The sequence below is a fragment of the Hylaeus anthracinus genome, unplaced genomic scaffold (assembly GCF_026225885.1).
Source record: "Hylaeus anthracinus isolate JK02 unplaced genomic scaffold, UHH_iyHylAnth1.0_haploid 12002, whole genome shotgun sequence".
Lineage (NCBI taxonomy): Eukaryota > Metazoa > Arthropoda > Insecta > Hymenoptera > Colletidae > Hylaeus > Hylaeus anthracinus.
Window position 1 is genome coordinate 6,496,000 of NW_026534349.1, and position 23,914 is coordinate 6,519,913.

At 43.6% G+C, this 23,914-nt stretch overlaps 3 protein-coding genes across 11 annotated transcripts in view; 1 reads left to right on the forward strand and 2 right to left on the reverse strand.

The window, feature by feature from the left end:
• LOC128892260 (uncharacterized) overlaps window positions 1–15,901 on the reverse strand; it is a 215,460-nt gene extending 199,559 nt beyond the window's left edge. For 3 of the 4 annotated variants that reach the window (XM_054152549.1, XM_054152550.1, XM_054152551.1), the window contains exons 1-13: window positions 15,763–15,901; window positions 14,831–14,973; window positions 14,545–14,721; window positions 14,062–14,358; window positions 13,444–13,561; window positions 13,184–13,347; window positions 12,306–12,545; window positions 11,641–12,010; window positions 11,416–11,566; window positions 10,915–11,112; window positions 10,702–10,844; window positions 10,390–10,611; window positions 9,864–10,205 (exon numbers count right to left, since the gene is read on the reverse strand). In XM_054152549.1, the coding sequence (XP_054008524.1) occupies window positions 9,864–10,205; window positions 10,390–10,611; window positions 10,702–10,844; window positions 10,915–11,112; window positions 11,416–11,566; window positions 11,641–12,010; window positions 12,306–12,545; window positions 13,184–13,347; window positions 13,444–13,561; window positions 14,062–14,358; window positions 14,545–14,721; window positions 14,831–14,973; window positions 15,763–15,855 (2,658 nt within the window). In that variant the 5' untranslated portion in view covers window positions 15,856–15,901. Of the gene's footprint in view, window positions 1–9,863; window positions 10,206–10,389; window positions 10,845–10,914; window positions 11,113–11,415; window positions 11,567–11,640; window positions 12,011–12,305; window positions 12,546–13,183; window positions 13,348–13,443; window positions 13,562–14,061; window positions 14,359–14,544; window positions 14,722–14,830; window positions 14,974–15,762 lie in introns of those variants that run through there. The other variant, XM_054152552.1, reaches the window with a different exon arrangement.
• On the forward strand, window positions 5,604–9,578 carry LOC128892273 (uncharacterized). The gene is made up of 3 exons (XM_054152574.1): window positions 5,604–5,928; window positions 8,607–8,753; window positions 9,151–9,578. Exons 1-3 carry the CDS (start codon window positions 5,803–5,805, stop codon window positions 9,229–9,231), a joined length of 354 nt encoding a protein of 117 aa, XP_054008549.1. The 5' UTR covers window positions 5,604–5,802; the 3' UTR covers window positions 9,232–9,578.
• An 865-nt stretch (window positions 15,902–16,766) lies between the features above and the next one.
• LOC128892257 (protein outspread) overlaps window positions 16,767–23,914 on the reverse strand; it is a 191,485-nt gene continuing 184,337 nt past the window's right edge. Inside the window, exons 14-17 of one of the 6 annotated variants that reach the window (XM_054152539.1) lie at window positions 23,603–23,891; window positions 22,079–22,490; window positions 20,032–20,187; window positions 16,767–19,267 (exon numbers count right to left, since the gene is read on the reverse strand). In XM_054152539.1, coding sequence (XP_054008514.1) covers window positions 19,119–19,267; window positions 20,032–20,187; window positions 22,079–22,490; window positions 23,603–23,891 — 1,006 coding nt within the window. In that variant the 3' untranslated portion in view covers window positions 16,767–19,118. The remainder of the gene's footprint in view (window positions 19,268–20,031; window positions 20,188–22,078; window positions 22,491–23,602; window positions 23,892–23,914) is intronic. The other 5 variants (XM_054152542.1, XM_054152540.1, XM_054152544.1 and 2 more) reach the window with 5 other exon arrangements.

Sequence of the window (23,914 nt, forward strand, 5' to 3'; positions counted from 1 at the left end):
TAGACGACTAATTAGAGCTGAGTAAAAAATTCAGAAATATTTCTGTTTAACGTTACTTGAGAATTGGACGTGAATCGAGTTTGTGGGTACACATTGAACTTGAACCCATCACTACGCCAGGAACACCGCGTTCCTCCTGCTGGATACACGGATTCCCTTTTTCGAAAACCAACGCTTCCCGTCACTATTACTTCGCTATTTATCACGTCGCGTCGGGATTGATTTATACGCGACCGATATCGCAGCCAGCGATCTGGTTTTTCAATATGCGGCGGAGGAAATGCCACGGCGATACGTTGAGCGCCGATTTTTTAACCGTCGATACTATTTTTTAAGTAACTCGATGTGCCTGTTCCGATATATATTGTAAATAATATTTCTAAAAATAGTACATGTGCTTGAGACGCAACTAAATCGAAAAGTCCGCCCACGCGATTTGTCTGACACGTCTGACCATCACTGGCTATTTCTACTTATGTCGCTCTATGTAAACATCGAAAATGATTAATGTCCCTGTTTTCCACCCAATCGGAATCAATTAAAATCGACCGACCCACTGTTGATATCTCCAAACACCAACAGAAGTAGAACCAGCGAGTAACGAACATAAATGCCAAGCAACGCGTCCCAAAAAGATGTTTGTGCACGATTCTCTCGAAAACGAAGTCTCGCACAAAAAAGTTGTCTCCAACACTTTCGACGCAGTTTCACGCGAGGAAGAGTCCAGCGACGTGCGTGCTCTCCAACGCGTACGGCAATCGGATTAATTTTTCCTGCAATTCCCCACGCGGTTTCGGACGCGTTTGCCCGCGTTTTTCTCGCTTTCCCGCGACAACTCGCGTAATCCTACGTGCACACCTATTCTCCACTCGCGTTCATTGTGAGTCTCGCAGCAAGAAAGCCTCCCAACGATGCGCCACGGTTCGTTTCACGTTCGAATAAAACATGCCAGGAGCGATGTCAACTCGCTCGAAAATAACGAATTGCTTATTCTGAGACGGAGGCTATCGAGCAACTGGGCGCAGCGGATGATCAGACGGTAATAGCTTTAACGTTAAATCAGCTCCGGTCGCGTGGTATATTGATAGACGCGCGTGCAACCGCAATGACGTAATTACGATTCGCAATTGCGGAGAATCGCGAGCAGCGACCCAACGAACGACGCTTTTTGTTGCCAGCCCTGGAACTCGCTTATTCCACACTCGACGGAAATGTTCTCGAACCAGATAATGACTATTCTAGTTTATTTATTTATCCAACGACTTTATCCGTTCTATCGAAGCACTAAAACAGATTGCAAGTATTGGAAACGCTGCGTTTTATAGAAACCGCATTAAATTTTACGTGGAGTATTGTTTCCTATCTTTGTAACCATATATCTAGCTGTATCATAGCAAACCCAGCGTACGATTCAATTGTCTCCGACAATTTGCAAACTACCTGAAAATTAAATTGCCGTGAGAGCAGCTGGGCGTAGCGATTTCGTCCCCCCCCCCCGCCCCGACCCCGCCCCCGCCCCCGACACTTTTAATTCGTCGTTTGCTTCCTTCTTGTTTTTCGCCATTGTGCCCTGCCGCTGTAAGGGAAAGAGGAAAGCTTCAAATTTAATCCGAGCGCCCAATTTTCCCAGCAGATACGCCCGTTGTGCGGAAACAAAAGGCGTTCGAAAAATTTATGCCGGACCGCTCGAATGCGCGCACAATTCTCTCCTCCTGATTCTCTTAATCATTCCAATTAGATCAACCGGCTCGCCTGCCATCCGGTACTTAATTACTCCCTAATTAAGTCAACTTCTAGCTCTGTTTTTCTGCGCGAACGAGAAGTGGATTTAAATAATATACTACAATATCTTCCAGAGGACGCGTGTCACCGTCAAACGGACCGATTGAATTAATAGAATCGACTGCATCCGGTTCGACGTGCAAAGCACTCCAGAAATAGTTGATCGAACTCGAGAAAATGGGGAATTCTCGACAGTATTAACGAAGCTATTTCTATTTCGCGTTTCAACTCGTGTTTGTTATAAATTGGATAGAATTTTCAAGTGTTAAATTAATTTCGCGCGTGTGGAAAGTCGAGGTGAATGAATCGAAGGCATCTCGTGAGTACGAGTGGATGAATATTATGCACCTTGAAAATTAATACGGATCGATTTTATTTTTTAATATATTTTATGCGACTTGAAAGTCGAGGTGGATGAATTTTATTTTCCAGCAAGCTCTACGCATCGTGAATGTTAAATCTCATGGTAATTACAGCGATCTGGCCGAGAGCAGATGCGGAAATTATTTCACGGATGAACAAGGAGACGTCAGCCGCAGTTGTCACGCGACGCAGAATGCGTGACCGACGTGCTCCAAGGGTTAGGACCCCTCTATCATGGCTTACGAAGGTAAACGTATGTACTATGTCTGCTCTTAACGTCAGAATACACGTTGAAATTGTGAGATAAAAATCTGGTAATTTTATTTTTCAATTAGACGTCACTTAGCATTATTCATTCAACTGATGATACGGCATGAGAAAAAATATCTCAATTAATTGCTAATTTTTGACAGAATCATCAAGCGCATAATTTACATTTTTACATGCGTAACTAACCTTCTTTTGTACTATATTCCAATGACTACTTTTTACCTTATAATTTTAATATTAGGCATACAATTAACCACCGCAAATTTTTGTCTAGACTCCGGATACGAATAAAGAACCTAAAGTCTCTTTAATTTGAATATTCTCGAAAGAGAGAAGACGCTAATATATCCAACAACAAAAAATTCCTACGAAACTTTCCGACTCGCGATTCGATAAATCAACGGAATTTTCGCATGGAACCGCCATTTTATCGTTGCGTACATCGTGCACCATGCATCGATTTGCGTTTCGTGTTTGAACGGGGTGCACGTAATCAAAACGGTCGCCGTGATTTCGAATTTTTCGAGCTTTCCGCGTTGAAACCGCTCCGTGTAGCGATTTTCGTCCCTCGTTCGAGGGAAGCGAAGCTTAATCAGCCTGAATGTCTGGTTACGCATGTACGCGCACGAAATCTTTTATTTGAATAGCGATCGACCGCGTTCTACAGCTTTAAATTCGTCTCGCACCCGCTCTGACGCGTCGTTTTCATTCTTTTTTTTTCTTTTCGCGGCCGCGTAACGCGCGACGCGTTTCGTTAACGGCGGCCGCGGTTAATGGACTTTTAAATTACTGGAGCTAACAATCGGGTTTTGCGGGGATAACTCGTTGCCTTGTACGGTAAACGGTTCGACTGGTGTTCATTTTCCCTTCAATTGTTGTTCGTTTGTTCTTCGCTCGTCAAGTTTCTGTGGAATTATGCGAGGTCGCAAACTATTTTAAATGGAAGGGTTCTTCAAGTGAGATCAGCTAGCTTTGTAGGATCGACGAGCTACGTAAAAATCTGCGAATTTGTAGGATAGTGACTCTAGAAATTCAGATTTTGTGGCATCAGAGATTGAAGATATTTCTACCAGGAAATGGTATTTCGGCTCCTCCAAAAGAACTGCTGTTCCACCCACAAACAAGCCAAGCGATCGCCTCATGACTTTCGATCATCTTCACCGTCCATTCGAGCTCCGCACACCTACATCATACATTCCACACAAAGCCCATAAATGCTCCTCGGACTTTAAGGCCGTCTTTCCAGCTCGCGAATTCCAGCTCCGACCGAAATTGCCAGGAGCCAGGAAAAACACAATAGAGAAGTAAAGTCGGGGCAACGGCGGAAGACTCGGCGGCTGAAGAGAATGGCGGCAACGGCCGGAAACCACGAGAACCATCGTTCCCGTCGCGTCGTTTCGAAAATCCCTCGAACCGTGGGGGATATTATCGAGAAAGTCTATCGACTGTCGAGGGCAGCGAGGCGAGGCAAACTGCCGCTAATCACCGCCGAAATCTCGATTCGATGGAAAAGAGGGACGGTTGGCGCACGTGGGTTGCCGGTGGTGCGCGACGCCAGGCAAAAACGGCGTCCCGTACGGACGCGTGCGTCGCAACGATAAATGCCATCGCGGTTCGCTGCGCGCGCTCCGCGGAGTTTTATGCAAAACAGACGAGCCGCGACGGATTTATCGATGAATTCGCGGATGCGCCCCGCGCGAACCCTCCTGGAAACGCTTCCCGCTTCCGCGACCCCCGTCTTCGGTGCTCCTCCGAGGGAAGCTTAAATATATTGTTTCGGAGCGGATAAAGCGGATTCCCTCGGAATTCCAGCGCGCGGATAAACAAGACGAACGCGAAAACCCCGGTGACGTACTTCGAATTCCGAGGACGCGGTGGAACATTTTTTCCACGAGATTCTCGAAACGATTGCAGGCCGTACTCGAGCCGGAGAACCTGGGGGATTAACGAGATGGAGGGATTACCGGGCGCCTCGTTTTTGAAACGAACCTACGCGATGATACGATATTATTGGTAATCGAGGGTCGTTCCCTGGATCGATACTTGCGTGGCACGTTTAAGGAATTTTATTTGGATTTTTGTAGGGGGTGTTAGATCTAAAATAATTCTAGTCTTCGATGCGGTTCGATGCCCGAGCCTCGCTGAGACAACGAGGTTAAAATGTCGAGAAAAAAATGTATGCAAATAGTGCAAGCGCTTGACGCGTACTTTCGATGCGATTTTGCATGGCAAAGGCGGTGTTATGCAAGGAGGAGAACAAGAGGCAGAAAGCTTCAAGCATTATTGTCGGTACATGCAGTTTCAAGAGTTCGAGATGCTCAGCTTTAGTGTATCGAGAGAAGTTGCAAAATTCCGTTTACGTCTACTGTATTCTGTGCAAAGATGGTAATATTTACATTCACGGTATAGTCAGGACATAATACTCAAATTCAAAGGAAAATTCGAACACTTAAATCGATAACTCCATCCGATCTGAACAATTTTATAGACGGGTAACTCGTTTAGATTACAAAAATAAAATAAAATTTTAAGGCTGAGTATACTCATTAACGCCAATAATTATCACAAAAATGAAAACCAGCGAGAAGACTAATACCCAGAATTGAAAAGGCACGACCAAATCTTCAACGATCCCCTATATCACACCAAAATCGCTTCGCCCACCGAAAATGTTTACGTTCCATCACTCTCCACCGACTTTCCTCTTCGTATCCTCAACGCGTCGACTGCCAAACTACGCGTGAAAATTTATACGAGCCGTACATTTTGTTTCTATGGAACTGAAACTTGTTTTCGTCGAATTTAAACTAGTCCCATTTTTATTGCGATTCCGCGAAATTCATGAACCCTACGGGGATTTATTTTCTTTAACGTTTTATCTTCAGAATTAATTTACTTAATTCCTCGGTAAAAAGTCCTGTCACCCACATATGGATGACGTGGCGATCAACGTGTGAATATCCCCACCCTACAGTCCGACCATCAATCCCTGCACCCACGAGTTCCGCCCGCAACTCTGCGTTTCCGAGCTCGCGTCAAAGCCTATGCCAACGAAGTTCGGGGTCGACGGGCAAAATAAAAACCAAATCTCGTCGACCTCGCCAAAAACTGACAGTGAAGGGATTAAACGAATCCTGGCCGAAGTAGTACCCGGCGCCAAAACCCTACCTCCTGTCGCCGTCGACGCGAGGGGTGGTCTTAAAAAGTCAATTTCGCGGGACAAGCGGCTAAAGGGAATCGACAGGTTCATCGTGGGATGATTGGGCGCGGATCCACCCCGTGGATTTGGACATTTTTACGACCGCAGAGGAGAAAAGCCCGTGGAAGGAAAGCGCAACCTAAGCGAGCGCCACCCCTTCGTATTGATCTCGTTGCCGGCTGCTCAACATGGCGCCGGGGGTGGCGTTCACGATCGGTCTGATCCTCGTCGTCGGACACCTACACCAGGGGCCAGGAATCCACGCCAAGACCTTCAGCTTCCCCGAGTACCCGTACAAGGAGACCACCAAAAATGTAAGTCGCCAGTTTGCCTTCCATCGGCTCCAGATAGAAACGAGATCGACCGCTGACCGTATAGGTTATGGCCGACTGGCTTTATTTTGGGGGTGGCGCGCTTCGCCGCGACGCTGGACACCTGCAGCAACGTGCCACTTGAAATTTCTACGAAGAACGTGTCGGAGAATTTTGTGTATTCGTGACGCGCTCGACCCTCTAATCAGAGCTCTGATAATATTCTATTTTTTGGGGGTTGTTGTGGTTGTTGAGGACGCTACCCCTTGGAGAGTAAAATTCCAAGAATGGAGTCTGGAGGGGGGTTTGTTTCGGTTTTGCAGAGAAATATGTCTAGTTTGAGTAATTTCTTGTGACGTTCTCGGAGTGATTATGGTCGGAGGGGTCGCGTGGTTGTATTTGATGTTTTCGGGATGGTTCGACCTAACCTATTTTAAAATCTAGACGATTTTCTGGGAGCTGGTCGAGGGTTTAGAGTGTCTGTGATGCTACAACGATGCTGAAGTGGTCTTTACGTTACTGTAATCGCTAGACCAGGAATTTGATAGGATTATGGTGCATGCTGATGAGGCGACGATATGCAAAACACACGTGGAACGCGTTTCGTGTAATGTATTGATATCATTATTTTCTCTTGCACGAATCCATCTATCGTGCATGTAGTTAGCATATGTTTTCCAAATATTTGCATATGCAATCGATACGTCCGATCCGCAGTATGGTGATTATTGATACACTCCACGACCCCTATGAAAAGAATAGAATTTCAAAGATGGAAGATCTTCTTTAAGCGTGGGACAGAATTTTGCTACATTTTCGCGGACGCGTGCGGTGGTTCGAGCTGTTGACAATACTCTAATTAAACTTAAGTAGATCAGTATAAATTGTTCAGTGCTTCCATCAAGGTCAAAGTAAAACATCGCTCGTATCAGTTAAGAGAGATTCGAAATATTTTTCCTTGGGAACGAAAGAACCCTCTGTACGATTAAGTTTAAAAATTTCATCTAGTGGAACTAAGACTCTTAAGATTCTTTTGTAAGAAATTTCTCAGAGGACATAACAAAATAATGCAGACTGCACAAAAATCCTACGTTTACTCTATAGCTCCCACAGAAATTCTCTATTAAATTAGAATTATGATAAAATAATAATTGACATTAAAACGAATCAATTTCTATTTCTGTTTACATACTACTAATAATCCTATCAATCTCTAAATCATCGCTCCAGTTTTGACAGAATTCCTAGAGAAGACTTGAATTGAGAGTCGATTCAAATTCTGTATAAACCCGTCCTGTTGATTCCAATGACCCCTTCATTACTATGTTCCAAAATCAGTGTCGAGCTTTGAATTTTGATCCGATTCACGCGACTCCCTTTGAGTTACATTCAACCCCCGTTAGGTTGACCGGACTGTCGCATGGCTCGACTTAATGTTCCCATGGGGTGTATCGCCAGAGGGGTGAAATCGATTTGGCATTAACCCCGAAGACAGTCAAAGTGCTCGAGGGCATGCTTCGGTGGTATCGGTCGCTGATACGGTTATTCCAATAGAACGGAACGGAGACTCGCGTGTCAGTCGATACGGTCCTCGGAATAAGGATTACTCGTTGAATTCGAATCAATTATCTTCCTCTTGTCGAGGAGTTCGCTCCATCAAAAACACGAGTGTCCAAACTTTTCATTTCTCCATCACTTGTTGCACTGATATGTTCGGGCATCGTCACTTGTTACACTTGGGGCATATAACTCCTCAAACTTTGTTACTAAAACTTTCGTGGAAGTCAAAGGAACGCTTCTCTCGATTTTATTTTTGGGACGTACTTGCTATTGTTTTTGTATTATTTTCTTTTATTTTCTTCTGAGAAGACCTTGTTTTATATATCGAAATAATTATTGCGGAATTCCTTGATTCTTGGGGTAATTCTAAATTGAACTAGTATTCGTAATTGTAGTACTTCTTTTTTGAGACGGAAAGAATAAAGTTTTCTGAAGTAGCAAGTGGAAGCAGACAGGCTGTAGTCAGACACGTTACATACCAATAGAAGGATAAGCGTATGTGATTATGACAAATGTATATCTCTAGCAGTAAACGACACTCCATAATAATAACGAGCTTTTACTTTCACTTACACCGGTCGACGAAAGGGGAAGAAATTGTTTCCATAAAGACTGTCTTCAAAGGAAATTGAACGCGCCCGGTGGCGGTGGTACCAATAATAGAACTTCATGCCAGCACTAATTGGGGTTAATCTCCGAACAGGCTTCAACCAATTGTTGCGCTCAATTTTATCCGGTTATCGCGTGGAAGAAGAGTCGTCTGCATTTTTCATGACATACGAATCTTTCTCGGTAACAGATGCAGTGTCATTTTCGTTTGGAAACAAGTAGCCTCACGTCTGAATTTAGAAAAGTATTTAACGTAACGAAACCTGACACAGAATTACAAGATTCGCGTCAAGAGAACGTTAATAGCCTTCCATCGCGTTCCACTAATTCCATTTGATAAATGATAAATATTTGTTGTCATAATAAATATTTGTCTACTTTCAGAATTTGAGTTAGTCGTTTCTAATCAATTCCCAACAAGGGAGGGTTGAACTACTAAATTGGCTCGTCGAAGACTATTTGAATGCTTCGGGACGAGCCATGCTAAAAAATAACGCTATGCTTCCTCGCAGGAACTTCTCTTCAGGCAGTACGAGCAGACTTGCGAGGAAAGCGGCGCTTGCAAGATGCTGCCACCGCAGAGTACTATCGCTAAAACCAGATGCATCCGCGAATGCGTTTCGCCGTCCTGCTACAAAGAGATCTACTTGTTCGACCAGGTATTTCCTCCAGTTTAAGCTAATATCGATCACTACCAACACGGAACATTCGTGAACTAACTGCGATCGACTCCGAAGTCCAGTGGATATATAAGCTAACGAAATACGAATGGCAAATGAATTCGTTAAAATTTTCTATCGCGTTAACTTTCACTAAGATTCGCAAGGTATTCGTCCGAGAAACTTCCTTGCGCCCCTAACGTTCTTTAGGATCAAAGATGAAACTTCAGGGAGAAATTTCATCCCTGGCACTCTGCGGCTTGTAAGAATAACAAGCTTCCATTGTTCGAAGCCTCTTCGAAATAGACTTCAGACGCGTCGCGAGTGTTCCACTGTTGGCCGGGGGTAGGATTTTCGTGAAATTTCGAGTGGCCCAACGGAAGCGTTTCCGTTTCAGCTTGAAGAAGGGGAGATCGACGTGAGATTAAACTCCTTCAAGGGTTGCTTCATGCAGCGCAACGGGCGGCCGCGGAAGTAACGCAAGCCCAGCCCGGACGAGAAGTCGAAACGACGCTCAGAAGAGAGGGAGAACTATACCAAGCCATCCATAACACAAAATCGCAAAAGCCAAAGGCGCGCAGCGCTTCCCGAACAGCTCCGAGTGGTTTTAGGGAGATTAGAGATACGAGGAGCGCGATTATACTAGCGATACAACCGAAATAAATATAATGCTATATTTCAGAATCACAGAAGCGCACGCGTCCACACGCGGACGAACGCGAATTCGTCCTGGATAATCTTTTTCTACTTTTTGTACGCACGTATTGCCATGTTGAAGTAATGTTACGAACAATGTTGCACGGGTAAAATAAACTGTTAAAACAAGCTGTGGTATTTATATTCGTTCCAGTCCTCGTGTGTCCTACACCTTAAACTGGGACAGCTGAAAATGGAATTTTTAGAAGCTAGCAGTCGCTTTCATTATGAACGGCAGTTTTTCTATGCGTCGAGATATAAGAGGATTTGCATTGTATTTGCTATCAGTACAGCTATCTTTCAAGAAATATACACGTTTCCTAAGTAGAGTAGTGAATAAATAATTCAAATGTATCGAGATGCATGAATATTTGGCTGAAATAAGAAAGAATAGATCTGAAAGGGAGCACTCACCGCGTAGCGAAGACTGTTGAACGCATCGTCCGTTCTGGTGCTCTCGGTGGCCTTGACGTAGTTCCTAAGCCGATCCAGAGTCTCCTCGAAGGGTGTCTTGCAGAGAGATCTCTCGTTCCACGGTCCCTCGTCGTTGCAGTACTTTCTCCGGCAGCGCAGCCAGGTCGAGACGAACTCCAGGAAGTGGCAGGAAACGTAACGCGTGCTCAGGGTGCTCGCCACCAGGCCGTCGTTACTCATGGATGTGCACAATTCGTACAACAAAGACTCCACGTGCTTGTGACAGAAGATTAGCACACCTTCTAGACACTGGCACGCTATATCCCTTTGCGTCGGGATGCTCTGTCGACAGATGCAGCCGAGGTTCAAATATAATAAAAGGGATGAAGGGTGAATTCTAATAAAAATAACAGAGACATCGTTCGAAAGGGAAATTAAATATTCGTAACGAGTTTTTTATTTTATCCATGGAGAAATAATTATTCCTTCGTTTAATTAACATAGTACTAAATGTGGTAGGACTAACTTTGCCATGTATGATGTGAAGAGTTTCGAAAAGGTTGAGAACTCCTCTGGCTCCGTCACCGCTGCTCGCAGCCTCGTCCAGCTTAACAGCGCAGCCATCGATATTTTGCGTCAAAAGTTCCAGCGCGAGTTGCATCCCATTGATCGAGCAGTGGACAGACGTCCTTGTATTGAAAAGTAAATCTGCTAGGCTTTGGGCGCTGATCGACAATGGTTCATCGCGCTGGAGCACGAAATCTACTATTAGATACTTCGAAAATAAATGGTGGTTCTATAAATTCTTCGTCAGAAAAAAAAAAAACAGACGCGACACCTGTATCGACGATTTCTCCTGGCAGTGAATAATAAACGCCAGCAGCTTCAAACAAACAGCTGACAATTCCGGATCGTCCTCCGAGAATCCCTGCACGAGCAGCTCCTCCAGGAAATTCGGAGTTCCGATGCACTTCTCGATTACTATAATTATATAGAAAGGAGATTACATTCGACGTCTTTTAACCAGCGAAAACTCCAAGGGAGTATCTACCCATGAACGGTTTGCTCGTCGCGGACGTGACCAGCAAGACGTACGACTGCATTACCGCCAGTGTCCTCAATTTTACATCAGCCTCTCTTCTTAATACGATGGCCATCAGGCTGTCCGCGCAACGATTCCTGACGCTCAGGGACAGGGAGTGAGGAATGAAGATGTTCGTCAACTCTAGCACCGCCTTGATCTGCTCGTCTATAAACAGCGTTTAGGTTTGTTGGAGATTGGATTTCGACGAGCTACAGTCTTCATTAAATGTAAATAAGTAATAGTGTATGTAAGTAAGTAATAGTGTTTGTCCAGAGTGCAGTGTACTTTCTCAAACACTATCACCGCAAGCTACAGGTACGATACAGCTCATCGGATGCGATATGAAATAAAGGATTAGAAAGACTAAAGAGCGTCTATCCAGAAGTATAGAGAAGATTCCTAATAAAAGGGTGTTTCCCGAGCTGTCGTTCAAGAACAAGGGTAAATTAGAGAAATCGAACTGCCAACCTTTATCCCGCTGATAAGACGAAAGAAGACTGGGGAGCATGTGCCAGGCAATTTCAGCGATCTCCTTGGCGTTGTCGACGCGTATCATCTCGCGGACCCCCTTCATCGCCAAGTTAATTATCCTCTCCGAGTACCCGGTCTGTATGGCGAGCTGTTCGCGAAAAGAAACATTCCATCCAGCCGTGCGAACAAATTTTTCAATTCCGACAAAGTGACTCTAAATACCAATAAATAATGTCGAACGACTTGGTCGCGATCTAGAGTTAACAGAGGCTTGATGTCTCCGTCGGACTCCACCAGCCAGAAGTCCAGCGCTTTGTTCCTGAGATGTCTGGGAACGTCGGGGCAGGTTAAACAATAGCGAAGGAGATCAATGTGGTGAGTGTAGCAGTCGTTCAGTCTGGAATATTGCAACGCGGCGGCCAATCGCGTCGCTGCCTTGCCGTAATCCTGTTCCGAGTTCGGTGAGGGATGGGAGACAGACGCGATGGCGAACAGAAACCACAGGACCTTCAGAATTTGCTCTGAAATCTGCTGAGACTTGGGCAGACCGACGATCCAAGTTATCAAGGCCCTCAGGCATATCATGTCGCTTCTGAAATGTTTCTATTGATATTAGAGAGAACGCTTCCGAGGATGTCTTTCAGTTTCTATCGAGGTAGAAACTATCATTTTCGATGTATGAAAACGTGAGAGGAATGTGTTATAATCAAACCGCAGATGTCCTGTAAATTCATATTTGCTGGCGTATGAAAACGTAAAACCAGTAATAAATGGTAATACAGTACACGTGTTACGGACATTTACAGGTTAATTATAATTCTTTTAAATTATATTCTGATCACTATCTTCCTAACAAGACTGTGTTTAAGTGTAACATGAACTCGTACTCTCTAGTGCCGTGGTAATGATAATACATTAACATCATCAGCGCGATCGCGCTGTTTCCTCGACGGGCAACGACGTCGTTCCACTGCTGGGAGTCTCTCGGCAAGTCGAGCAGTCCCCTGTGCATTAAATTCTCGAAGCCAGTCGCGCCCTCGGGCCACTGATTAATCGACAATGATTTATCGCTCAGAGTGGTCACGATTCGCGACAGGAGCGCGCACGTGCTGCGACGCAGATTCTCTCTAAAACAGCAGATAGGTTCGAGTGGTCTGAGACGCTCGATATGTACGTAGGAGGAAACTGATTATGCCAGCAGACATAAGAGTAACTTGATTACGAAGGTGGATAGATTATCCAGTTGCTTGATATATTATTATTCTCGCGACTCAAGAATTTTTATTTCTGTCGCTCGATACCGAAACCTCAAGAATAACGATGAAGATAATAATATACCGAGATTGCATTAAGTGATATAAAATAAAACTCAAGAAAATGTGTTGACCGTTTCATGTCCTATTACGTTGTGCCAAATAATTAGATAATTAATTATTATTACCAAAGTATAATGAACTATAGAAGAAACCAAGAAAAGTTTTGGCTATAGAATGTCCTACTTTTCTTTGCGAAGGGAATAGGTCAATGTAAAAAGGTAAAATTATGTATACCGCACGGTGCCATTAACCTGACTCATACCGAATGCACAGAATTCATTAAAATTTAATCGGGACGACCAATTTTCGACGAGAAAGTCGTTCGAAACACTCCCAAGAAAGAAACTTCGGTCGATTTCTCCTTTGAAGAGATTCGAGAGAAACGTGCGAGACTTCTATGGACTTCGTTGCACTTCGCCCTACTCCCTGGGTAGAAACGCGCGACTTACGGAAGCCTGGTGGTTAAAAGCAAGAAGTACTTCAGATATCCGTTCGCGGTCAAGTGGTTTGACAAGTCGTCGCGGCTGCAGTTGCTCAGCTTGTAAAGGCTGTTCAGACAAGTCACCAGGCTCCGATGGAATTCGAGCCTGCCCGTTTCGTTTGGCTCCGTGCTCTGTCGGAGGCAGAAATAAAAGGTCCATTGACGCTTGTAATTAAATATGTCGCGATCTAGACGGCCGTGTAACGCGACACCGATTCGGTAACTTACTTTAGCGTAGGGTATCAGAGTGTTCATCGTCGCCAGGTAGATAGACTTCGCCAAAGACGCCCTGCTTTGCTCGACGTTGTCGAAAATTCGGCGATCGTCGCCGTTCCCAGCGCACAACCTGAAACGTCGGTTTCTTGCGAATTTTCCGGGATGTGAACTTCTTATTAATTTTGATATGTCTGTTATATAGATGATTGAAAATGGACTAAAAAATGTCTAAAAGAACCCACGTGGAATCTACTATTTTATCTACAAGTTATATCTAAAGTATTCTAAATTATCGAAAGTATTTAATTTGTAACCGAGTTGCATGATCACCATTTTGTATGTCTATGGCTTGCAACGAATTATTCAATTCCGAACTACCGCTTAATCTTTAAACCTATTTTTCTAATAAACACTAAAACTGAGATACTAAACATACTAAAAAGTGCATAAAGCAGACAAGAGTATTTGTTACAACGAATCTATATAGTACATAAAGATGTACTATTTATAAAGAAAGAGCAGAAGGCTATTTCTGGCACACGAAACTGTAAAATCATAATTTGATGATGCAATGAAGTTTCACGTTAATGTTAAACAATGTTATTTGCAACTCAGGTTAGGAACGCTCACCGAGCACCAGAAGCGCAAACAGCAGCCAGCGCGGTTGCAGCAAGCGTAATCGAGGCGTCATCGTCGCTGCACTCAACAATCTCTTTCATTAAGTTGAGTGCTTTGTGGCAAATTTCGAAAGCACCCTCCTCCGGCTCGTCTTCCGTGTCTATATTCTGCAGAACGATATTCAGCAACGCGACCGCGAGGAATTTTAATTTCTGGTCCAACTTCTCCTCCAGAATCAAAGATTTCAGAAGGAACAGAACCTGCTTCGGAGCGCAGACTGTGCCCAGTTCCATGTTAAATTTCACAGCTCTGGAAATTTGGAAAGCTAAAAGATATTTTTTCATTCTAATATTCGAACCTTTTTCTCACGGTAAAAATAAGTCCAAGCGCGATTACAGTCCGAATTATTTTTAATTAGATGTTAACGAAAGTTTTTTGTTTATTACCAACTATAAATAAGGGATTACTTTCTTTGATTGTAGCGAAATTCATTACCTGTGCAGTATTTCGTAAGTCGCGTTAATTAGTTTCTCCAGTACTCGCGTCTCCTTGCATCGAGATTTTAGAACGCAAATTGTTACTTTCAAAATGGAGTCCATGGCGTCCGCGGCTACGTGACATTCGTAAAAATTACGATACACGCTTGCCAAGCTCAGAAAATCGAGAATACGCCTATTAAAGAAACGTCAGTCATAGAAGAATATAATTGATTCGAATTAAGGAAGCAATTACTATAATTACTATAATCTGACTTAAATTGTATCCTTCATCTGAAACGTACGGTAGAAGACAATCGTTGGAAGTGTGTAGAATTTCAAACAATGTCGAAAGAACGTCGTATTTGATCAGCTTTGAAAGAACCTCCTGGCAGCACGCAGCGCCACCACTTTTAAACAGGTTACATAGTCGTTCGACGCACATCATCTGAAAGTTTCTAACTTTGCTCATTCTAATTCGTATATCCATCCAATGACAACCTAATATCAACCTAGTATGCACTGCTATCGTAACTGTTCTTTCTAACCTATGTTTTGAATCGAGCCTGTCTACATCGCGAAACGAAAATTCTTTATCGATATATATATACATATACAGGGTGTCCCAAAACTCGGGGAGGAGCCGGAAATGGGGGGTAGCAGAGACGATTCTGAACAACAATTTCCTTTGCAAAAATGTCGGATGGGGCTTCGTTAAGGAGATATTAAGCGAAAACCCCGACCAATCAGAGCGCGCGTAACCTTCGCTACCGCGGCCGCTCGAACGGTCTACGCGCGCTCTGATTGGTCGGGGTTTTCGCTTAATATCTCCTTAACGAAGCCCCATCCGACATTTTTGCAAAGGAAATTGTTGTTCAGAATCGTCTCAGCTACCCCCCATTTCCGGCTCCTACCCGAGTTTTGGGACACCCTGTATATATATATGTCCTCGTACCTTCCGATGAGCATTCACAGGGTAAAATGAGAATCTCTGATAGCGTCACTTTGTCACGTTCTATTTTACGCTCTAATAGTCTAATTATACAACAAAAGTGCAATAATTCTCGTTAAAGAAAGGGAATAGGTGCTCCTAGCTTCAATTTTGATTGCTATTCGTACAATTCTGAACTATTTATCGCAGCAAACAAGTATCGTTCGTTGAGAATTTTCCAGGCACACTCGTGTCCCGCGAAACGTGAATATTGCTACGCACGAATATCAAAGGAATGGAACATACCTGGACAGATTCGTCGTCCAGCATCAATCTCCGCTTCACGTTCATCAGCATAATATCGATGTCTTCGAAGTGCAGCTGAAACAAGGGCTCCATTCTCACAAAATATGCCAATTTTCTCACGTCGCACTACGTACACGCTTGCGACTCGACGCCAGGGAACGAGGCTTTGAAAAGTACTACGCGAGTAGTTTTCCAGGTGACGCGCTTGCGCGGAGCGCGCGAAATTCAAATCGTAAGAGCAGGGCCGGCGTGACCTTTTGCGGGGCCTGAATTCACATTCAAATCTTACACTTAAATTTTACAACGAGGAACTATTTACTTACTAACGCTATATATTTTTTATAAGAATGAATATTAAATAATAATACTTTCATGATTTTTGTTACTCTCTTCAATTTAATTATCGCTACCAAAAAAATGTCTTGCATCTCGGCAAAAATTGCTTCCATTTGTTAATGGTATCATCATTCTGTAAAAAGTTAATCAAAATCGGTGTCTTTTAATTGAGTAATTTTCATAGATCGCGGGGCCTTTTGAAACGCGGGCCCGGGTTCCGGCGAACGCGCTGAACCTGCCTTGCGCCGGCTCTGCGTAAGAGTGTAAAATTTAATTTCTGTTAAAATTCTATTACCACGTGTTTCCGTAAGTATCAATGTCAGATTCTTTGGAAAAGCTTCTGTCTCCTGATGAGATCTATATTTCCATATAACTCAAAGACCAAATGAAGGAATCTACGTTATCAAATCTTGAAAAACTTGAATATTCTATTATATCTTCTACTGCTAACGGGTAACCTAAACAAAAATGCAACACACGCTTCGCAATTAAAATAAACAGATTCGAACAGCGGTTGATTCACGTCAATGGTTACTATAGTTTATTTCAAACGTTGTTATAAATTATAATACAAATACAATCAGTGTAATCGTAATATATTATAAATGTTAAACAATCCTGAGTAATTACTCTACATAAGAGATAATGAATCGTATTGTTATCGATTATTCTTCTTTTTTTTTTTTTTTTGTTTCGCTTACTTTGACGTCGCTGACGACACGTCGAACGACACCGTCACCGGAACGAACCGCGACGATATATAATATAGAAATACAATAATAACATATAATATAAACAATCCACTTTCATTATGGAAGGGGTTAATTTCTAGGCTATTTATACTTTGCTCCTTAAATTGAAACGTCATAAACTATACAGTATTAACATCAAAGAAATGCTCGCGATCCGACGAATAAAAAAGAAAAAATTCATTAAAAAAAAAAAAAAAAAACATTTACACAATGAGAGAACGCGGTAATACACAGTGCAACGTGACAACGCCGTAATATTCATATGTGCAGAATCTATACATAACAAGAGCGAAACAAGCGTAAAAATACTTTCTATCGATCCTCGAGCGTATTAACGAGACTGAGGTGAAGAGAAAAAAAAAAATCAGAGAGACGAAAATGTGAAACAAAAGGAGAAGTCGAAGACACAGAATAGATTTTGCTCCTTGAGAATGTTTTACTTTACAAAAAAAACAAATCGAAAATAGAAAAAGAGGAGAGAGAAAGTGAAAAATATAGCAGCGATCGAAACGTCAACAAATGAAAATATAGAAGCCTCCCTAAACGACGAACTTTGAGCCGATCGTCGATTGTAAATTAGCCCCCTCGTAATAGTCACAAGATATCGAACGGATCTTGTAATTGTACGAAATCGATTTCAGAACGTAACACAGCGCAATTGGACAAACTCAACGATTTCGACGAACGTATTCGTTCGCACGCTTTCACACCAATACACGTACGCGTTACAACGCGTTAACTATCACGACACATGTATATATGACTCGTACGGTGACGTAGAACGCCTACTTCCGGTCTCCACCGATCCCGTGCCGTCACCATTAAAGGGCAACTGTCGAATCCTCTTGAAAGAAAGTCCATCATATTTAAATAAACCAGCTATTGTTTAGTATTAACTATTTTGGCGACTAAAATTGTACTTGATGTTCTTGGTTTAAAAATAATAACAAAAGAAAACTCGTTCTTGATCTACTACTTTCTATACTCGACTATTTTTTAAAGAATCTTGTATTCGAGACATGGAAGCAATCCAACAGGTAGACTGGTTCGCCTCTATTCCTTCTTCTACCCTCTTTGTTCCGAATAGACCAGAATTGGCGTTCTACCCGTACTCTCTTCGCACCAGTAGCTTTTTGGGCCGTTTCTCGTTGCGAAATCTAATGATAGATTCAAATCGTATTATTACAATTCCAATTATAGTTGCAAACAGAAGTGGAATAAAGGAAGTCCAGCATTTACCACGATTGGAACGAAAGTAAACGTCTGTTCAAGGCTATTCCGATACCCCCACAATACGTTGTCTATAAGTTACTCCACCTCCGCGTTGTTACTGGTAATGGGGGAAGTGAAACCGAGCGCTAAACCGAGTTTTCTCCTGATTTACTACAAAGTTACAGCACTCCGGAACCGACGGATCGACTATACGGAACGAGAAACGGCTTGACAGTGAAATAATGCCCGAAAAAATGCGCGTTCCTCGCGAAGGTCGAACGAAACGACCTACTACTCGCACCTACGGAAAAATTCATGGTATCAAAGTCTAAATGCATATCAAACGACGGCCGTTTGGTGACACGGCAGCCTTGTAAACGAGCTTAGCAAAAGTTCCAGTGGTAAAAACGTCCCATCGAAAACGACCCTCGGGCCGCGACAGACGTCCAATCGAATCCGCGGTTTCCCGACTGCGATGGTGAACGTGGCCATCGGGGGTTCGAGCCTCGTTCCGGTTATTGAATCATGTTTACTTGATAAACATGCTCAATATTGTCACGTGGCGACGAGCTCGACCCCGAACGACCGGATTAATTGACACGAAATTACGTCTCGCTCCATTCTACCGTCGAAGCTCGATCGCTATGGCAGTGACGAAATACTTGTGGGTTACCTGCGGAGATGGGCGCGTTCTGATCTACGTAACAGTATCGAATAACGTCGATAAACATCCGTCGATTGGTTCATTATTCGGTAGTGATTACTATGCTCGATCGAACATAAATGTGTATAATATACGTAATTTCATTTCTCAATTCAAATGCTAGGTTTCATTTAACGAATGAAATTTTCGAATAAGAATCTCGCCCATCTCTGGAATCGTAGGTTCTCGACGCGGCAAAATGACACACGCAAACGAGCAACCGGTCTAGCACCAATAAGAAAATTATCGCGCACGCTAGGCGACACGAGATCCGATCGAGTTTCTGGTGTCATGTCGATAAGTCCCGAGACCTGGTACTGTTCTACGAGTTGCAGAATCGTTAGGGGCAGAGATCAAAGCTCGAAGCGTTTCTTCCTCTCGGCGACCATGCCCACCGCTGGCAGTGGGGGGTGGAGCGGGTGATGGTAACTCGGCGAGGGCGTGGGAGGCAAGCTGCGACAGCTCCTGCTGGACCACCTCACTGCTGGAGACCTCATCAGCTCTGCAATGACAATCGCAATGACAAACTTCATATTAAACGAACTCGAGAATCGAAAGAAAATTCAGCGTGCGCAGCCCCGAGTATTTTAAGCAAGCTTCGAAAAACCGCGATAGGCAGGAAAACTGAAGATTCGAGACAAATTTACAGACATAGGCCAAGTACCGTTTAGGCGTTAACAAAATAAATTTACTATCGGATAGCAAAAGTGTTTTAGTAATCATTGAAGAATAAATTTACAGGGAATCTCAGAATTTGTGTGAGAACCGCGAATAGGGGGGTAGCTGAGAGGATTCTGAATAACAATTTCCTTTGCAAAAATGTCAGCTGGTGGTAACTGGCTGTTAATAATTAAAAAAAACGAAGCACCATCCGACATTTTTGCAAAGGAAACTGTGCTTCAGAATCGTCACGGCTATCCCCATTTCCGGTTCTCATACCAATTCTGGGACACCCTGCCTACAAACGTGTACAACCGAATAACGAGTATATGTAAAAATGAACCCATGACAAGAAGAGGAAACGCTAATTGTTTTTAATGCATTCAAATTTCGATATTTCTGCGAGTCGTGAACTATTTATTCTTCCTCTCCTTGTCCAGTAAACCGTGAGCTCCCGCAGAGAACCAGAAGCATTGGAAAATATTGCTGTAAGAAGCGCAAACGGCAGACGAAATGCGTGGCGAGACGAGTCGTAACGCGTGGACACACATCAACGGCGATTTTATAAAATATTCCTTTGCGACGTTGACAAAGAAATGAACGGACCTGCAACGGAGAGAGCTGGGGGTTCCGCGGTGAGGCGGGTCGTGCGAGAATCGTCGGCACGGAGGCCGTGAGCCTTCGATTGTTGCTGCTTTTCACTTTGCTTGATGTCCTGCCACCGGGTACCAGAGCCGCCGACTCGCATCTCTGTTGTGCCACCTTTCGTGTCAAATAATTTTCGAAATACGATTACCACGTCTGCACGATTCGCTTTTCTATCCATATTCGAGGTGGTTCGGGCGAACATAGGTCCGCAGGGGAGGGCAGGGTAATTCCGACCGACAGTGTCGACGACCACTTTTTCTTATTAACCCTTTGCACTCGAGAGGTGACTCTCGGTCACCGTTAGGTTCGACGCGGTAAATCAATCGGCAATAATGTTTATTTAAGTTTAATTTCATTGGACTACGAAGTGTCAATGAAATGATTGAGGCAAAGGTGATCCGATTCTCGAGTCTCGATAGCTTCTCAAATTGCTAGTAGATGCCAGAAAAAAAAACCTCAAGCGCAAAGGGTTAACTCGAAAAACAGCTGACGCGTAGCCTAATCAACGCGCGAGTTATCATTTTTCATAAAATTAAAATATAAAATAACACTAGTTTGTTACTGACGATATGCAAGATAATCGAAAACACCGTCATTTCGTTCTCTCAAATTTCATCTAAAGTTTTCTACCTTCAATATTCTCGTCTTCGAGTTTAAAAAGATGGTCAGAATTAACGAACCCTATTTGCAATCCCTCCACTGCCATCGACTTCCCTCGATTATTCTCTAGACGATACGATGCCTATACCGAGGACACGAAATGATATTTTTTTACACATCTAACATGTTCCCAAAACAGTTAAGCAACTCTTATCGTTCGATGCCGATGTTCAGAAGTGCGCAGAAATTAGTGTCGGGATTCGATGTCCTCGCAGACGTACGCGATGTAGAAACTAGGTTCTAGGTAAAATAGTGGAAAAAGTCCTATCGGGATAGTGGCATCGAACGTGGTTCGGTTTGATTTCTACGCACAGCTGTGTCCGTGATACCGTGACGTATCAAGAAATTATTCTTCGGAAATAATTCGGATTAAGAATATTCTTCGAAATTATTATTCGGATTAGACACAGTCGTTAAAGGAGTACAGAGAATCGCATTCGTCACAAGCCAGGGTTACAATTGCATATGTTAATAGTACATGTATCCTGTTAGCAAGCAGACGTGTTAGACAACCTTCGAGTAGTACAATTATTGCGTATCATAGTCAACGAACAGCGATTAGCAGTCATATTAGTTGTAGGTGGTCGATATTATCGCCGAGGAGTCTTGGACCGAACGAACAACGAAATTATTCGTGTAACGATTCGGTTACATATAAATCCCGAGCAATCGTTAGGTAAACGCCGAATACTGGAAATTTTATGCATTTCTATTTAAACAACGAACCTGTGCATAAAAGCAATCGAAGCACCGATATCTTCCAAATGCATAAAATCTGCAGATCGATGTCCTTGCAAGCAGTTAATTTCTAGAGGAAAGCACCCGGTTAGTCTTACGTGTCTCCCCTTTTCTTCCTTAACTTACAATCAACAAATCACAACAAGGTTCCTCGCAGTGCTCGCATTCCGAACAGTTACATTCTTACAGAGTTCAACGAAAGTAGATTCTACGTAGCAATGTCAACACCAAAGTACCATCGACAAAAAGCAAGACATTCGACATTCGATGCAACACGTCCTGTAAGATATCAGAGTTGGACAACGATCACCGGCGATTCTCCGTCTGATCAGTCCGTCGAATCATTAGATGCACCGACGATGAAATATATTCATTATATATTACGCGATATATAGTAAGGTCAGAAATGGAAGTTTCACTCGGACATCATTCCCCGGTGCATCATTATTCGATAACTGGAACGACTGTAAATTGCGACAGTGGATCTTTGGCCAACGCTGGTATGCACGAGCGCTGTTTAAAGAAGCAGAGAGGCGCGATTCCAAGGGGATCGTGGCGCGATCCCGTCACCAGATCGCCGCGTTTCCGGTTCATCTTTCTTCTGTACCTTGATACTGATGGGGCAATCCGCTCCTGGGTCTTAAGCTGTCCCAAAGTGGCGAGGCCAGACCGTTACGCTCTTGACTCTTTTGCCCTAAGCTCACCTCTTTCCTATCGTGCGACGGTACGCCAGAACTACTCCCCGGCCTAACCAAGTTACTCGAGTAAGGCAACGACACGGACTTTATGCGTTCGACCTTGTACGAGAACGCGGCTGGCTTGTCCGTCGCTGTTTTCAGCGACGTGGACACCGAGCTTTTCGGTCGTTCGACGTTTAATCTCTGCTCATCGCCGCCACCCGCCCGGTTCGGTGGGTACTCGTGATTACTCCTGACACGCTGCGGCGAGTACGCCGGCGAGCAGTTTGGCGACGATGTTTTCGGTGCCGCGCCATACATGTCACGAAGGGCGTCCCCATGCTGTTAGTGAAATATCGAAAATAATATGCGTCAGTGCGGCTGATGTGGGTGGTTAACGATCGTTAAATCTGTGCCGGGGTCAACGACGGACGAAGGGTGCATCCGGGAAAGCCAGGGCTCTCTAAGAGTGACTGAGCTTGCATATTTCTGGCTCCTAAACATAGAGACCCCTAGCTGGTATGTTTCTTTGTTTCTTTATTGAATTGAAGTGCGTACATTTAAAGTTGTACTTTGCACTACTATGCACTGCTCTCTTTGTACATTTCTTCTCCACTAGCTGGTAGCGGTCAATCTACTATCTCAAGAAGACAGACGCATGCAGTCTGTTTTGTAATACGCGGACGACTATCTCCTAAGGATGATTTTACCTGCGTTCAATTTTTCATTTTTATTAATATTTATTTAACGCGCCAATATTCACGGCCCTGGAACCTGTGGCGCCATCGGTGGGAAAACTCCCAAGCTTGTAGTAAAAGTAGTTCCCACGGTTTCTATAAGATGGCGCCGCTAGCCGATAAAATCGATAATTATTGTTGAATCGAATAACTATTCACAAACATTAAAATTTAACGTCTTAACTAGTGTATTGTAGCGTTATAGATCAATGAATCGTATTAATTAAGCATTTATTATGAATAAATAATAATTTCGATAAAAGGTTTCCGTAGCGCCATCTACTAGTAACAGTAAGAACTATTTTCACTACAAACTTGGGCGTTTCGTCACCGATGGCGCCACTAGCTGAATAATAATAACAATAATAATGGCCAGCGATCTCTATGTTTAGGAGCAAAAAAATTTGCAAGCTCAGATCCTCCCAGAGCGGTTTAGCGAGCGGTGACCTTTCTGGACGCACCCAATTACGCGATATAGTACTCGAGGGGACGCATCTCTAGCTGATGTTATTGTCTATATACAATTGTGTCAGTCGTATCTAAAAGCGTTTCACTTTCAACGGACAAACTTCTGATGACAGAGCTTCAGTGACAACTGGTAAAAAGCTCGCAAGGGGAACACCATGATATGTAATTTCGGCGGAGTTAATTAATTTAGTAATATACATTTGTTAACCACATCTACTATGCGTTCGGGACTTGGTTATCCAACGTTACCTTCAGTTGTTGCAGCCTATGTATCTCCTCTCTAGGCTCGGCTATCTCGTTGTCTCTACCCCTCAGCATCTGCATCGTGTCGTTGATCGAGCTGTCGTTCGTTTCCAACACCAAGTGGGCTCTAAGTTGTTTATTGCGCGCGTCCAATTGCATGATGTGTTGTTGCGCTTGAGCGAGCTGCTTGGTGAGGGAACCTACTTTCTCTTCCATGGCCGCGGTCTCCACACACTTGGAGGAATACTTGGCGGACAAAGAAAGAATTTCCTGCTTTATCTCCTCCATTTCCTCCCTGCGAATTGTTACACGATCTTT